Here is a 15,081-nt window from a genome sequence, read left to right as displayed (position 1 = left end):
ATCATCTCCTTTACTTGAAGTCAACTGATAAAATTAATCACATCTACAAGGGGCTCCTGGGTGGCCCAGTCAGTTAAGCATCAGACTTTCTTTTTTTTAAAGATTTTATTTATTTATTTGAGACAGAGAGAGAATGAGAGATAGAGAGCACGAGAGGGAAGAGGGTCAGAGGGAGAAGCAGACTCCCTGCTGAGCAGGGAGCCCAATGTGGGACTCGATCCCGGGACTCCAGGATCATGACCTGAGCCGAAGGCAGTCGCTTAACCAACTGAGCCACCCAGGCGCCCCAGACTCTTTTTTTAAAAAAGATTTTATTTATTTGAAAGAGCACAAGCAGGGGGAAGGAGCAGAGAGGGAGAAGCAGACTCCCTGCTGAGCAGGGAGCCCAATTTGGGGCTGGATCCCAGGACCCTGGGGCCAACTGAGCCACCCAGGCGCCCCAAGCATCGGACTCTTGATTTCAGCTCAAGTCATGATCTCATGAGATCTCTCTTGAGATCAAGCCCCGCATGAGGCTCTACACTCGGTGGGGAGTCAGCTTGAGGTTCTCTCCCTCTGCCCCTCCCCCCAACTCTCGCTCTCTCAGATAAATACATCTTCTAAAAAAAAAATCACACCTACAAAATACCTCACAGCAACATCTGGACTGGTGTTTGACCCAACAAGTGGGAACACGAAATCTAACCATCACACCCTCCTCGTGCGGAGGTGCTTGCTCCTAGCTTGCTTGAGGAAGACGTGGGATCTGTGTTTGAGAAAGCCTCATCCCCTTCAGTAAAGTGTTCACCACTGGCCGGGTGACTTGCCTGGCTATAGATTAGTCGGGCAGGAGGGGACACGAGTATTGCCGGTGTGCTCACTTGTAAAGCGCCCCTGGTGGTGAATGTAAGCGCTGTCTGCATAGTCTCAGAAATCACCTCTTTTCATTGACGTCTTTGTCTGCAGATGACTGGGGGTGTGTGGGGAGGGCGGGTGACCATGCTGTGCATCTGAGCATGGGTTTTCTGAGCACTCAAAGATTCTCCTCCTAGAGACACAGGAGGGCTGTACTTCCCTGCCCCCTTGAGATTAGATGTGCCTTTGTGACTGGCGTGAAGTGGGAGCAGAAGTACCTTGCCAGGTAGAAGCTTCTGAGAGCCAGTGGCAGACGGATCCCCATGTTCTTCCGTTTCCCCCTGCTATGGTCACTGGCGGTATTCCAGGTAATGCCTGCTCTGTCGGCCCGGGTCCCAGACAGATCCACCAAAGCCCCGGAATAAAGGTGCTGCCAGATGAGGACTTCAGCCAAGCCTCAAAGGATATGTGGTGTGAAGGAGAAATAGCCCCGTTCCTTTAGCAACTGGGGCATGGGGGCTACTTGTTACTGCAGCATAGCATGGCCTATCCTGGCTGGTATGCGTGGCCTGTGGAGATGGGGGAGACAGACAGCGAGGGGCTCTTCAACATCTACTCTCTGTGCTTCCAGGTTTTTGGTGTCAGTGTATTGCCTATTTAAATACAAAATCAGTTTGAGTGTAAATGTAAGTGGGGCCAGCTCTGACTGGCATCCCCATGGCTGGGCATATGCCCGGGGGTGACTGCGAGCTGGGAGATGCTGGTCCTGGTGCTCGGCCCTGCAGGGAGACCAGCTTCCCACTCAGGTGGAATGCCAGGGCTCACAGGCACACAGTTCTCATTCAGCATGGCCTCTCCTTGCCAGACACCTTCTTCATCTGTGCTCCACCAAGAAGAGAGCAGTCTGATCCACACACCCTGTCCCTCAGTGGGGCCAATGAAGGCTCAGATTTGATGCATTTCTGCCTTTGTGGCCTGACGAGCGTTCAGTCTTCAACTGTGGCCCCTGCGCAGCTATCTTAACCTGTTTGAGGGGGCAGGTCTGCGGCATCTGAATTCTCCACCAGATAACTTTGTGTTTTGAAATGATTTCAAACTCGCAGAACGGAGACAAGAATATGTCCAAGAACCCCTGTGTACCCTTCGCCCATTCACCGATTGTCAACATTTCCACACACTACTTTAGGATTTTCTTTCCCTACAAATATCCTTTCTTTTCCTCCAGAGGCATTTGAGAGTAAGCTGCATACATCATACCCCTTTATCCCAAAAGGGACATTTTTGAAGAACAAGGACATTCTCTTACATGTCCCCAGGACAATGATCAAAACCAAGCACTTCACGCTGATAAAGTCCATGTTCAAGTTTCACCAACGGTCCCCATATTGTCCTTCAGAGCGATTTCTTTTCAGCCCCTGCTACGTGGGGACAAGCACTGCATCTGCTTACCACGTCTCCTGAGCAGTCCCTCTGCCTTTTTCATGACAATGACGCTATTCTGTGCAACGTCCCTGCACCGGGTTTGAGGTTCCCTTGCGAAGAGGTGCGGGCTGTGTATGTCCAGCAGGAGAATCTCAGCAGTGATGTTGACCTCTTGAGGCATCAGCGTTCCGGGAGCCCAAGCCCTCAGCCATCTGGGACTGCTGATACCAGCCTTGACCCCGTGGCTGACCGAACACCTTGGTAAACAGGAAGCACCCTGGCTGAGGGTCCCATGATACTGCAAGGCCATCGTGCTCCTCTTCAAACTTCCACCTGCTGCCTCAAACCTCCACAGGCGATTCTCTGGCCTGAATCAGTTGTTACGGTGGTGTTTGTTGATTGATAATTTGCTAATTTTACGATTCCTCTGGCATTTGCTAGCTTTTGCATGTGATCCTCCCAGGGAAGAGGATCCAGTCCCTTCATCACACTGTGAGACACCAGGGATTCCAACAACAAATTCACTCTCATTCTCAACTGCAGCAGAGTTTTCCATATCCTGCAGACACGTGGAAGTCGAATATTGCAGTCCCTACCCATACACGGTTGGGTTCTTCCCGATTTTCATGACTATAAACAATACCCCAAGGGACATCTTTTGCATACCACTGGGTGTGTTCACTTCTTCTTCCCCCCCCCACCCCCCGCTGGGATGAGCTCTCAGGAGACGAATGTCAGAGTTGGAAGGTTTCAAAGATTTACGACTCAGGGGCGCCTGGGAGGCTGAGTCAGTGAAGAGTCCCACTCTTGGCTGCGGATCAGGTCATGGTCTCAGGGTCCAGGGATCGAGCCCCATGTCAGATTCCACACTCAACGGTGAGTCTGCTTGAGATTCTCTCCCTCTCCCTCTGCCCCTCCCCACTTCTCAAATAAAATAAACAAATAAAATCTTAATACATAAATAAATGAAGATTTGCTACTTGTGTGCCAAGCTGCACCCTGGAAAGCCTGTCTGCTCCCACCCTTGCCAGCACCGATCTGTTGAATCTGGGTGTGCATCAGGGGGACCGGTTTTACAGGCATCAAAGGAAGCCCCTGGTGCCTGAAAGCATGTTTGTATCCAGTGTGCAGTCGGCCCTGCTGTCTAGGATTTGTGGAGCTGAAGCAGAGCCGGTGGTGCGTTTCCTTACCAGTGTGTCCATCACTAGAGGGAGTACTGATCCACTACAGGGCATATTCACCAATCAAGGAAGGCCACTCCCACCCCGGGGAGCTCCGACTTCTGCTCCTGGGACCTACTGCATGCCTGCAGATGCCGAGCTGAGAGACAGCAAGGCCACCAAGGGCAGAGGCCTCAGAGAGGAAGATGGAGGCGCTTGCGCACGTAAAGATGCTCAGCCACAAGTTGGGGAAAGCAAGCGCACAGGAAAGATAAAGCATGTGTGTCTACCCGTGATGGCATGTATCTTGAAGAATGCTGATATTCAGGCTCATTCCCATACCAGGACACTGACAGAGGCTGCATCCCGCCCGAAATGATTTCCTCCAGATTTCCACACAACATGCTCCCTCGCTTCCTTTAAATCTTTACTCAAATGCCTCCTTCTCGATAAAAGTCTACCCAGACCACCCGGCCTAAAATTCCCTCCCCCAGTGTTCCTGATACTCCTTACCCTGCTCTAATTTTTCCAGTAATTAGTATCATTTCATCCTTCCAACTTTTCTTACAAACTAGCCCAAGACTTTCCCAATCTTAGCACTGAAAGTCCCGCAACTGGGGCAAACCAGGACAGCTGACCACCCTGGCTTTTACGCTTATGGGTTGACTATCTTTCTCCCTGCTGGAATGAAAGTCCCAGGAAGGCACTGTTTGGCTTCCTGTCTTGGTCACTGATCCACCCCAAGCACCTGGAACAGCACTTGGCAAACAGTTGGTGCTAAAAAAACAAAACAAGAACAAAATAAAAACCACTTGTTGAATGAACGGGTCAGGTCCTGATGATGGTGGGGATCCAAACAAGGGCCACTCGGGAGAACTGCAAACACACAGGCTCTTTGTGCAAATCTCAGTTCTAGGAATTTCTCCAGAGAAGCTCACAACTGCGCCCAAAGATAAACGTTCAAGCGTGCTCACTGCAGCTTCTAGCCAAGCAGACTGAACCTGGCGTAAATGCCCACTGGCGGGAAAATGCGAGAAGCCGACTCGTGCTCCTGTCGAGGAGCAATGCACAGCACCTGGTCTCCACAATCCCACAAGGGGGCACGTGTGGACACGTGTGGGAACGTGTGGGAACATGGACTCAGACGTCTCTAGGTCAACCTCCAGGAAGTGTGGGGAGGACCCCCGGGGTGCTAACAGGGCTACCTGAGGGGGTGGGAGCATGGGGGGAGGGCAAGGGCAGCACCCCCAGATTTTACTGGGTGCGTTTGGGTGACTGCGTGAATTCCCCCCAAGTACCTATGGTCTTTCATAACTTACTACAAATGAACAAGGGAAACGACGATTAACTTGTGAAGCCAGAACTCAAGCGGAAGGGACAACCTGAGCTTCAGTGTATGAGTCTCTGGGCCACCAGTATTCAGTACCCCTCCCCAGTCTCCCAGGCCGACTCAGAAGGCCATCGCTAGGCCACCTCCTGACTAGTTCTCGAGTCTGTCCCCTTCTCTCCAACTGCCATGCCACCACACTAGCCCACGCCAAGACCAACTGCTGCTAGATTTCCTGCTTCCACTCCAGGCCTCCAATCCAGTCTACACGGCAGCCCCGAGCTAGCCTCAGTGCGAATACCAAGCCCACTCACCACCCTACCCCATCAAAACTCCTCACTGGCTCCCAAGGGCTCTGAGGAGCCTGGCCTTCAGGCCCGCAGAGCCTAGCCCCCCCTCCATTCACACTCCATACACACAACTCACCAATTTAAAGTGCACAATTCAATGGTTTTTAATCTACTCAGAGAGTCATACAACCATCACGATTTTAGGACCTTTTCACCATCCGAAAAAGAAAATCTCCACCCGTTAGCTACCCCCTCCCTGTCCCCCATCCCCCACACCCAGCTAGGCAGTCACTAATCTACTTCCTGTATGTATGGATTTGATGATTCTGGACATTTCATGTCAACGGGGTCATAACATATGTGGTCCTGGTGCCTGGGTAGCTCCAGTGGTTAAGTGCCTGCCTTCGGCTTAGGTCATGATCCTGGGGCCCAAGGATCGAGCCCCACATCGGGCTCCCTGCTCAGCAGGAAGCCTGCTTCTCCCTCTCCCTCTGCCACCACCCTCACTCATGATCTCTTTCTTAAATAAAATCTTTAAAAATAAAATAAAGTAAGATAAAATACGTGGTCCTTTGTGACTGGTTTCCCTCAGCGTAACATTTCTGAGTCTCCTCCATCTCGTAGCAGGCGTTAAGAATTCCGTTCCTTCCTACGGCCGTGGAATACCCCATCGTGTGGCTATACCACAGTGGGTTTGTCCATCGTCAGTCAATGAGCTTCTGGGTTGTCTCCACCTTTTGGTGATCCTGAGTAACGCCGCTACGAACATCTGTGCGTGGCTATTTGTGTGCGCGTATGTTTTCATTTCTCTAGAGTAATACTGAGGAATAGGATACCGGGTCACGTGGTAACTCAACGTTTGCGCGCTTGAAGAATTGCAGGAATGTTTTCGGAAGCAGTGGTAGCATCTTCCATTCCTACCAGCTGTGTGTAAGAGTTCCAATGTCCCCACATGCTCTCCCACACTCACAATCGTCTGACGTTTCTGTAATAACCACCCTGGTGGTGTGAAGTGGGATCTCATTGTGGTTTTAATTTGCGTTTCCCTGACGGCTGATGTCGTCGAGCCTTTTGTCACATGCTTACTAGCCACTGACAGATCTGTCACTGCCATCAGTGACCCTTCTCAGGCCGCTGCCCTGCCTCTACCCTCACCCTCCTCTTCTGCACCCCACAGTCAAGGGACCTGGAAAGACCTGAGTGGCCCTCCTCTGCTCAACACCCTGCAGTGGCTCCCCATTCCCTCAGAGAAAAGGCTTCCAAGGCCCTGTGTGATACCACCCCAACCACACACACCTCGTTCCCCCATGCCCCATCCTGTCCCAGCCACACCGGCCTCCCTTCCACCCCTCCAATGTGCTGAGCCTGTGCTCCGGCTGTTCCCACACCTGGGACGCTCGTCCTTGGACACACACACAGCTCCCTTCCCGCCTTCCTTCAACCCGGGGTTCCAATGACACCTGCTTGGTGAGGCCTACCCTGGCCACCTGGCTTGTAAAATTCAGCATGGCGTTCACACCACCTAGTACCCCGAGCCCCTTCCTGCTCTACTTCTTCTTCCACAGTTCCTGCTCCCTTCCATGCACCCCAGGTTTTACTTATTTGTTGGATTGTTTTATGTCTGCCTTTCCCGCTACAGGGCAAAGAGGTGCCCTAAGCACCCAGAGTGGTGCCCAGCACACAGCAGGCGTTCAGTAAATGCCTGTTGAATGAATGAACACCTCTGGTCTGTATGGCACTCTGCTAGGGGCTGGGGACAGTCCCTGCTCTCCTGGGGCTGATCTACTCAGAGGTGACAAATTCTGACAGACCCTGATCAAAGAGGGTGAAGTGAACAAGTCTGGGAGTGGAGGTGAGGGACGATAAGGTGATCCGAGGCCACGAGGAGGAAGAGGAGAAGACAACGGACCCACGTCCACATGTCCCCCAGTGAGACAGCTTGGCTGACACTGGAGACCCACAGAAAGGCGGCCCAGGGGCCCAGGGGAGAGTGTGCTTATGGCAGCGTGGGGTTTACTCAAAATGTAGTGGGGCAGAGGACTCTTGCCAAGTTTCCAGCAGGGATGGTGCATGTCGGGATTGGCATTCCAGGGGTTGGTAAACACCGACCTACCCGAGGGCCACTTGGGGCACCACCTGCTTCTCTAGACGAAGTGTGACTGGAACACAGCCCCGCCCCCCGCCTTGGTCTGCATATTGGCTAGGCCACTTGGGCTGGAGCAGAACTGAGTCCTGGGTTGGGTTTGCTGACTTCAATTTTAAGGTGACTGTTCAGGGCGCAGGCGACCCTTCCCTCCCCCCCACACCAGGTCCTGTTGACTTGGACTGAACCCCATCATTTCTCCCGACCCCCACGGCCACAAACCTGCTCCGCGTGCTATCGCCTCCACCTGCATGGCCGCAGTCACCTCCTCTTTGGCCTCTCTGCTCCTCCCCGGAGGTCAGACGGAGTCATGTTCTACTCAGAACCTCCAGCAGCTCCTCCTTGAAGGAAAGAACACACTGCTTACCGCGGCCTGGACTTGGGACCTCCCTGCCTCTCCCGTACCTCTCTCCCCTAGGCGCCCTCCACTCGCCAGCGTCCTGGCCGTGCCTGAAACACACGGGGTGTGATCCCCCTGCCAGGCCCTGTGCCTGCTGTTCTCTTTCACTGAATGCTTTTCCATAGACCTTCCCAAAGCTCAAGGTCCCCACCCTCCCTCCCTTTCTATCCTCCTGGCCCTGATGTACCCTTCTTCAGTCTTCATCGTTTCCGACAGGGCCGCATATTCTTGCTTGCTTGTCTGGCTCCCCCAGGAGGGTGTAAACTCCACGGCAGCAGGGGTTTCATCCCTTTTATGCTGCTTATTCCAAAAGCATCCTGCCTGCACAGCACCAGCGCTCAAATCTGGAGTGAATCCTACCGCGATCCACCGGACAGGGTTGTCGCAAGCACCAAGGGACCAAGCCCAGGACCATGCCCAGGCACGCAGAGGAGGAACAGGGTCTGGCCCACAGCGGTGCGTGCTACACAATAACCACCATTACCCTTATTTCTGTGTCTTTTGGATGCCCTCTTGCTGTAGGACCCGGTTTGACTACCACCCCAGCCTTGTCCCTGCTGGTGGGACACCGCGCCCCCAGTGCGGGCCTGCAGGGTGGAGGCCGGGAGCCCGTCGGGGGACACCGCACAAGCCTGCAGGGTGGAGGCCGGGGGCCCGTCGGGGCACACCGCACAAGCCTGCAGGGTGGAGGCCGGGGGCCCGTCGGGGCACACCGCACAAGCCTGCAGGGTGGAGGCCGGGGGCCCGTCGGGGGACACCGCACAAGCCTGCACGGTGGAGGCCGGGGGCCCGTCGGGGGACACCGCACAAGCCTGCAGGGTGGAGGCCGGGGGCCCGTCGGGGGACACCGCACAAGCCTGCAGGGTGGAGGCCGGGGGCCCGTCGGGGGACACCGCACAAGCCTGCAGGGTGGAGGCCGGGGGCCCGTCGGGGGACACCGCACAAGCCTGCAGGGTGGAGGCCGGGGGCCCGTCGGGGGACACCGCACAAGCCTGCACGGTGGAGGCCGGGGGCCCGTCGGGGGACACCGCACAAGCCTGCACGGTGGAGGCCGGGGGCCCGTCGGGGACACCGCACAAGCCTGCACGGTGGAGGCCGGGGGCCCGTCGTAGGCAGGGCCGTGCCTCGACCTCCCTCCTGCCATCACCAGGGTTCCCAGCGTCCATCTTCCACGTGGGGAGACAGAAACCCGACTTCGTGACTGACGCCTAACCAGATTCCTAGGCCACAGGCGGCCAAGCCCTCAAGGCCGAGCGGCCTGTTCCTTCAAGCCCCGCGCACGGCACGGGTCACGGGGCAATGCCCGCACAAAATGGCGCCTCGCAGAAAAATGTAGCCTACTCGCAGCGCCCACCCCCACCGCGGGCTGAGGAGCTGGCGCGGGTGACCGCGCACACCTTATTTGCATATACAAAACCGACGAATTTCGTTGGCTGCGAGGCGCTAGGCCCGCGCTAGGCAAGGACCCCATTGGTTACTCTCCATTCCTCCCCGCCCCCTGGCACCGCCTTCTCCGCCAAGGGCTGGCGCGTACGAGCCTCGTGACGCCGGTCTGCGGTTGAGCCTCCCTATTGGCCAGTCAGCCTTCCATCATCAGTTTAAACCCCCGGAGTCTCGCCCACCCTTGCCCTGTCCCGGCTCCGCGGCCGACCGTTAGTCGCGTGCGCGATTTCCTGGGCGTCAGGGCACGCGCGCGTACGCCGGGCCGAGGAGGCGTCTCATTCAAACGGCCCAATCAGCGATCGCGTTGCCCCTCGCGTCTTTTCTCTCTCTACCCTCCCTTCTCAGCGCCCCCATTCTCCTGGGACCCCATTACGACCCCCGCGCGTCCCCATTGGCCAACCCGCCGCTCACCCCCCTCCCCAACTTCTCCTCCTTCTTCCTGCAGCTTACGGGAGGGGAGCGAGTGCCTCGAACGCCGAGGACCGTGCGCGGTGACGTCACGGATCGAGGCGCGCCGCTCCGGAGCAGCGGGGGGGGTGTGGTCTACGGGTGGCTATAAAAGGGCGGCAGTGCGCGCGCGACCGGCTCAGTGCGGCCGGGCGCTCGGGGCGGGCGGGGTTTTAGGCGTGCTGCGCGGCGGCCGGCGGAGGAAGCGGGGAGTGGAGCGGGGCCGCCGGGGCCTCTCCAGGGCCGCAGCGGCAGCAGTTGGGCCCCCCGCCCCAGCCGGCGGCCCGGAGAGCGCAGGAAGGGGGCCGGGGGGACCCGCCCCCGGCCGGCCACAGTCATGGTGAGCGCGGAGGCCAGGCCTGGGAGGGGCGGTCGGGGTTCCCCCCTGGAGGAGGAGGCGGGGTCTCAGGAGCCTCTCGCGGCCGGCCCGGGGAAGTGGGGGGCCCGCCTGGGGTCCCGGGCCTGGAATGGGCTCACGGGCCTTCCTGGAGGCGGGGCAGGAGCGGAGCCTGGGCGGTCCGCAGGTTCCCCAGAGGGGAAGGCCCGGCTGAGTCCCGGGGAGGACTCAGGGGCTTTGTGGCTCGCCCGTGGGTGTTACGAGAGCAAGGACGCTCCGCCTCCGTCTCCAGTCCCGAGCTGGGGTTTCGAAAAGGGTTTCACCAAGGTTAGGTAGGGAAGGGGACCGAGGTAGGCCTCGGGCGTACCCGGAACCATGGGGGACCATGCTGGACGATGAGCGAGCTTTGGATGCTTCTTGTGAGGGTGGACCCATCCGCAAGCCCCTTCGAAGACCCCCCCCCCCATTTCTAGTGGGAGGTCAGCTTTGGACGGCCAAGTATACTGGGTGGGGGTTCTGGGACTGCAGGGTCAACACCAGCGTGGCCACTGCGTCCTTAGATCCTGCAGGAGGCCCCAGCTCGGCCAGCTACTCACCCCTTTTTCTCTGTGTCCAGAACTCCAATGTGGAGAACCTGCCCCCCCATATCATTCGCCTGGTGTATAAGGAGGTGACAACGCTGACCGCTGACCCGCCTGATGGCATCAAGGTCTTTCCCAATGAGGAAGACCTCACTGACCTGCAGGTCACCATTGAGGGCCCTGGTGAGTGTGGGATTGAAGGAGGAGTGTGCTTAGAACTTTCTCCTCTTCAGTGCCAGAGTAGTTCAGAAAGACAGACAAATAGCATAGGGTTTCACTTATACGTGGAATCTAAAGAGCAAATGAACACACCAAAAACAGAACAAGAACAGGAAGCCCCCATTATAAGTTGAGCTCTGCCAGGTGCTGGGGACACAGCTGAAGTGGTGGTGTGCTGCACAGAGACCTCTTACTCTCGGAGCTCACGGTCTGCAGGGCAGGACACCACAAATAAAAAGTCATCGCGGATATTTTTGCTGCAGGTAGTGAGAAAACCCTGACCCCCGAGAGAGCATTTAAGGGGCGCCTTGCCAGGGTTCCTCAGATGGGGGTTCTCTGGAGGGTGGGCCAGATGACCGCAGACTCCTTGCTGCTGTGCCAGGGGTCCCCAGGACAGGGCAGAGGACAAGCCAGATGCAGCGTCTCAGGAGGGAACGGTAGTAACTGAGTGATCATACGTGGAGCCATGCGGTGATACAGTGAGTTGTGTCTATGAAGTAAGCCAAGGGGTGCCACGGGCGTGTGGTGGAGGAGCTGGTCAGGGGTGGGACAGTGGTGATGGTGTCAGCGCTCCCCAGTAGGCCAGGTCCTGAGGCAGGCACTGTGAATACTTAGTAGATAGCAGGAAGAAGAGACCGATGAAGCTTTTAGGGCTTGTAGGAGTCTGGAAGGAGGTGGGAAAGGAATCCGTTGGTGGATTTCAAGCAGATGTGAAGGCTGCAGTGTTCAGCTGACGGGGAGGGGGCAGTCAGGAGACCATGGACCACTGGCGTTGGGTGACAGGTGAAGTGGCTTGGCTGGACTAGGGGTTGGGGTCAGGAGGGTACCGGGAGGTCACCTGCCCAGGTTACCAAGGAGGGATGTGGTGACGGGGGCATGAGGAACAACTGTGGGTCTGGAACCACTCCCCGTTTTGTTGTGAGGTGAGCATGTCGGGGGATGAGAAGCATTCATGGAGATGGGCAGACGAGAAGACCATGGAGGTTACAGAGCAATCCCGTCATTCGTCTGCGGGCCTTCCAAGTAGACGGTTTTCCAGAGAGACAGTGGTGGGGAGTGTCTGCCCTTCTTGGGAAGGGGACGTGACTGGGACACTTGAGAGACGAGACATCCAGGGGTGGCTTTGGGGGTCCCCTGGGAACCTAGCCCCATCCCACTCTCAAGGATGCCTCAGTCTGGTGGAGGAGGCAGCAGAGCACTAGCCTCATAGCCAGCCTGGAGACGAGGCTTTGGGGGTTTTTTTGTGGTGCCGAAGAGTCCTGAGCCTCCTGACCGCACCCCCTCTCCCTTACTGCAGAGGGGACCCCTTATGCCGGAGGCCTGTTCCGTATGAAACTCCTGCTGGGGAAGGACTTTCCTGCCTCCCCACCCAAGGGCTACTTCCTGACCAAGATTTTCCACCCCAACGTGGGTGCCAACGGTGAGATCTGTGTCAACGTGCTCAAGAGGGACTGGACGGCTGAGCTGGGCATCCGACATGTGCTGCTGGTGAGTTCTGCGGTGGCCCAGGCGCCTCCCTCCTGGACGTCCCACTGATGTCTGAGCCATGGTACACGGTGTCTGTCTGAAAATCAGCCCTAAAGGAGTTGGGGGCTTCCGTGTAAAAATCCAGGTTTCCAGCTGGAAAGTCCTGGAAGGATTGGCAGTGCTTGAGCCAGGACGCTAGAGTATGGTTGTCCAGGGTGCATGGTGCCTCGGGCACCTTTGCTGTAGAGCAAGCAATGGGTTTGTATCCTGGTACGCTTTCCTGATGGTACATGTCAGCATGTGGTTAGGGGTGTTGCTCTTTCCCAAGCTAGAGTTCATGGTATCATCAAATTCGACAATCTAAAGTCTGTAGTTCGTTAGTTATGCGGTAGTCACCTTTGTGGTTCTAGAATATTTTCACGAACTGTCATTTGTCAGCCATCAGTGATTTGGCCCGCCGGGGACGTTTTGTGTTGTAAGCGTTGTATCTAGTGGGGGCAGACCAGCAGTGCTGCCTGACGCCCCCAGAGAGCTGTGTCAGCTGAGCCAGCATGGAGACGCCCGTGATCCCCACGGGCCACCAGAGCAGTTAGGTCACCTACTGGCTCCGTCGGAAGAGCAGGCGACTCGTGATCTCTGGGGCGTGAGTTCAAACCCCATGTTGGGTGTAGAGCTTACTTTAAAAAAAGAAAAAAAAATTTCTTAATGGCATTGCTGAGGGGCCCTGGGGCAGATGGTAGAGGGACGGGGAAACCGAGTTTCCTGCAGGGCACGTGGGGAGGCTTGAGCTCCAAGGTAAACATCCTACTCTGTCCCTGGAGTGTCAGCCGTGGCTGCTGGGGACCCTGGAGAGGAGCTCACGGAGTGACTGTCCCCGGTGATCCCAAGGAGCTGCAGTGTGTGGGGAGCTGCAGGTGGGGCCTCTGGCTGTGGGGTCAGGGGAGCCGCTCTTGCCTCGTTGGCAGGCGAGAAAGTCTTGTCACCTGATGGAGGCCAGGCATGTTTTGGGCATTGCAGGCTCCCTGTCACAGTGGCTGACGTGGAGGTGGGACAGACAACCAGGGTGTAGGGGCCACCGCTGGTCCAGCCAGACCCACCTCAGGCTCCCCCAGGGCTGCCCGCCACACCTATATGGAGTCCATGCCCTTTGGCCTTTAGTTTGCTCCTCCGTTAAAAGGGGTTCAAGAAGGGGTACTAGGACTGGCTCCCTTCCTAGATCTCCCTCTGGGTGCTCCTCAAGTACCGGCCCCCCAGTGGGCCTATGCAAAGGTGAGGACACAGGTGTGAGCGGGGCCAGAGTTGGCTTGGGGGTGGGTGTTGAGAGCAGAGAACACCAGTGTGGAGCCCCTAAGGCTGGATTCCAGAGGCTTGGGGGGCCCCCGTTGGTGGCCCCAGCACTGACCTTGGCCCTCTCGCCACAGACCATCAAGTGCCTGCTGATCCACCCGAACCCTGAGTCGGCCCTCAACGAGGAGGCAGGCCGCCTGCTCTTAGAGAACTACGAGGAGTACGCGGCCCGTGCCCGCCTGCTCACCGAGATCCACGGGGGCGCAGGAGGGCCCAGCGGCGGGAGCGCCGAGGCCAGCAGGGCCGTGGCCGGTGGGGGTGCGGCCCCCTCCACTGACCCCATGGGCCCGGGAGGGGCCGACGGTCCCATGGCCAAGAAGCATGCGGGTGAGCGGGATAAGAAGCTGGCGGCCAAGAAAAAGACGGACAAGAAGCGGGCACTGCGGCGACTGTAGTGGGTTTTTCTCCCAGCTCTACCCCCTCCCCCTGACCCCAACCCCCAACCCCCAACGCTGTCTCTAAGTTATTTAAATTATGGCTGGGGTGGGGGAGGGTGCGAGGGCACTGGGACCTGGATTTGTTTTTCTAAATAAAGTTGGAAAAGCAGCTGCTCTGCCTCACAGACACCCCAGGACCGCTGCCTCAGCCACACTGGTCCCCCTGGCCCTTGAAGTGCATGCGTGGACTTGGGGCGCGGGGCATGGCAGGGGTCAGCCGTGGGGGTGGAGGGAGCCCCGTGTCCCAGCTGAAAGCGGGGGAGCTGGGCCTGCTCTCCATCACATTTGCCCTTGTTCTTTCCTGAAGTAGGCGTGTGACTTGGCAGGCTCCCTGCCCGGGACAGCCAGGTGACAGGTGTGGGCCCAGCTGCTGGCAGCTCAGCACCTGATCCAGCTCAGGGTGGCAAACCATGTTCCATGTGTGCTTCTGCGTCCCAGGCCTCAAACGACGCCCGTCCAACCCCTTTCTGTTGCTCTGTGGTCCAGGCATGGCGAGCTGGCCACTCTGGTTTCACTAGCGAAGACCTCTGCCAGTCCACATCCCCAGCTCTTCAAGCTGATGGTGGGTTTCAGGTCCTCGGCTCTTGAAAGCTGCCTGGGTTACTCCCCTGTGGGCTCCTCCCCGCCACCCCTTTCAGCCTCAGGTGCCCCACTTAAGGGCCAGGTCCTTCAGATAGGCTCAGCTGATGAGGTGAGGCCACCCAGGTTCTGTTTAACCCCGAGTGACCTCATCATAGAAACTGACCTGTCACATGGGCAAGTTCTGCCCCCCACACACATACACTCCAGGGCAGGGCCAGGAGACATGCGGCAAGTTAGCTTCCTGTCCCATCCTGTTTGACTGCAGGCCCTTGTACGTCAGATTTGTTGGGGCCAGAGGTGAAGGCCGCAAAACCAGAGTGGTGGAGTGGGGACAAAGAGTGGGTCTTGGCAGAAACTGTTGAAGGCACAGAGGCTTTTAAGATTTTGACAGCGAGAGAGGGAACGCAAGCAGGGGGAGTGGGAGAGGGAGAAGCAGGCTTCCCACCGAACAGGGAGCCCGATGCGGGGCTCGATCCCAGGACTCTGGGATCATGACCCGAGCTGAAGGCAGACATTTAAAAACAGCCACTCAGGTGCCCCAGCGCAGAGGCTTTAAATTGGCTCATTGTCCATTAACAAAAATGTTGGTCCTCTCAAAAAAGGATAACGGAAAGAGAAAGAAAACCGTATCTACATTAAAGACTT

The 15,081-nt window shown here is 57.1% G+C and overlaps 1 protein-coding gene across 1 annotated transcript; it reads left to right on the top strand.

Moving 5' to 3' along the window:
• Positions 1-8,875: 8,875 nt before the first annotated feature.
• Positions 8,876-13,981, top strand: UBE2S (ubiquitin conjugating enzyme E2 S). Its single transcript, XM_028095116.2, has 6 exons — positions 8,876-8,959; positions 9,465-9,555; positions 9,610-9,806; positions 10,420-10,567; positions 11,901-12,091; positions 13,492-13,981. The coding sequence occupies exons 1-6, from the start codon at positions 8,876-8,878 to the stop codon at positions 13,810-13,812; spliced, it is 1,032 nt and encodes a 343-aa protein (XP_027950917.2). The 3' UTR covers positions 13,813-13,981.
• The last annotated feature ends 1,100 nt before the right edge of the window (positions 13,982-15,081 follow it).

Source organism: Eumetopias jubatus, unplaced genomic scaffold (genome assembly GCF_037043125.1).
Source record: "Eumetopias jubatus isolate StellerSeaLion01/CBP00866 unplaced genomic scaffold, mEumJub1_p1.0 scaffold_10, whole genome shotgun sequence".
Taxonomy (NCBI): domain Eukaryota; kingdom Metazoa; phylum Chordata; class Mammalia; order Carnivora; family Otariidae; genus Eumetopias; species Eumetopias jubatus.
Note: the sequence above shows the minus strand (reverse complement) of the source record. Positions and strands in the feature narration are given on the sequence as shown.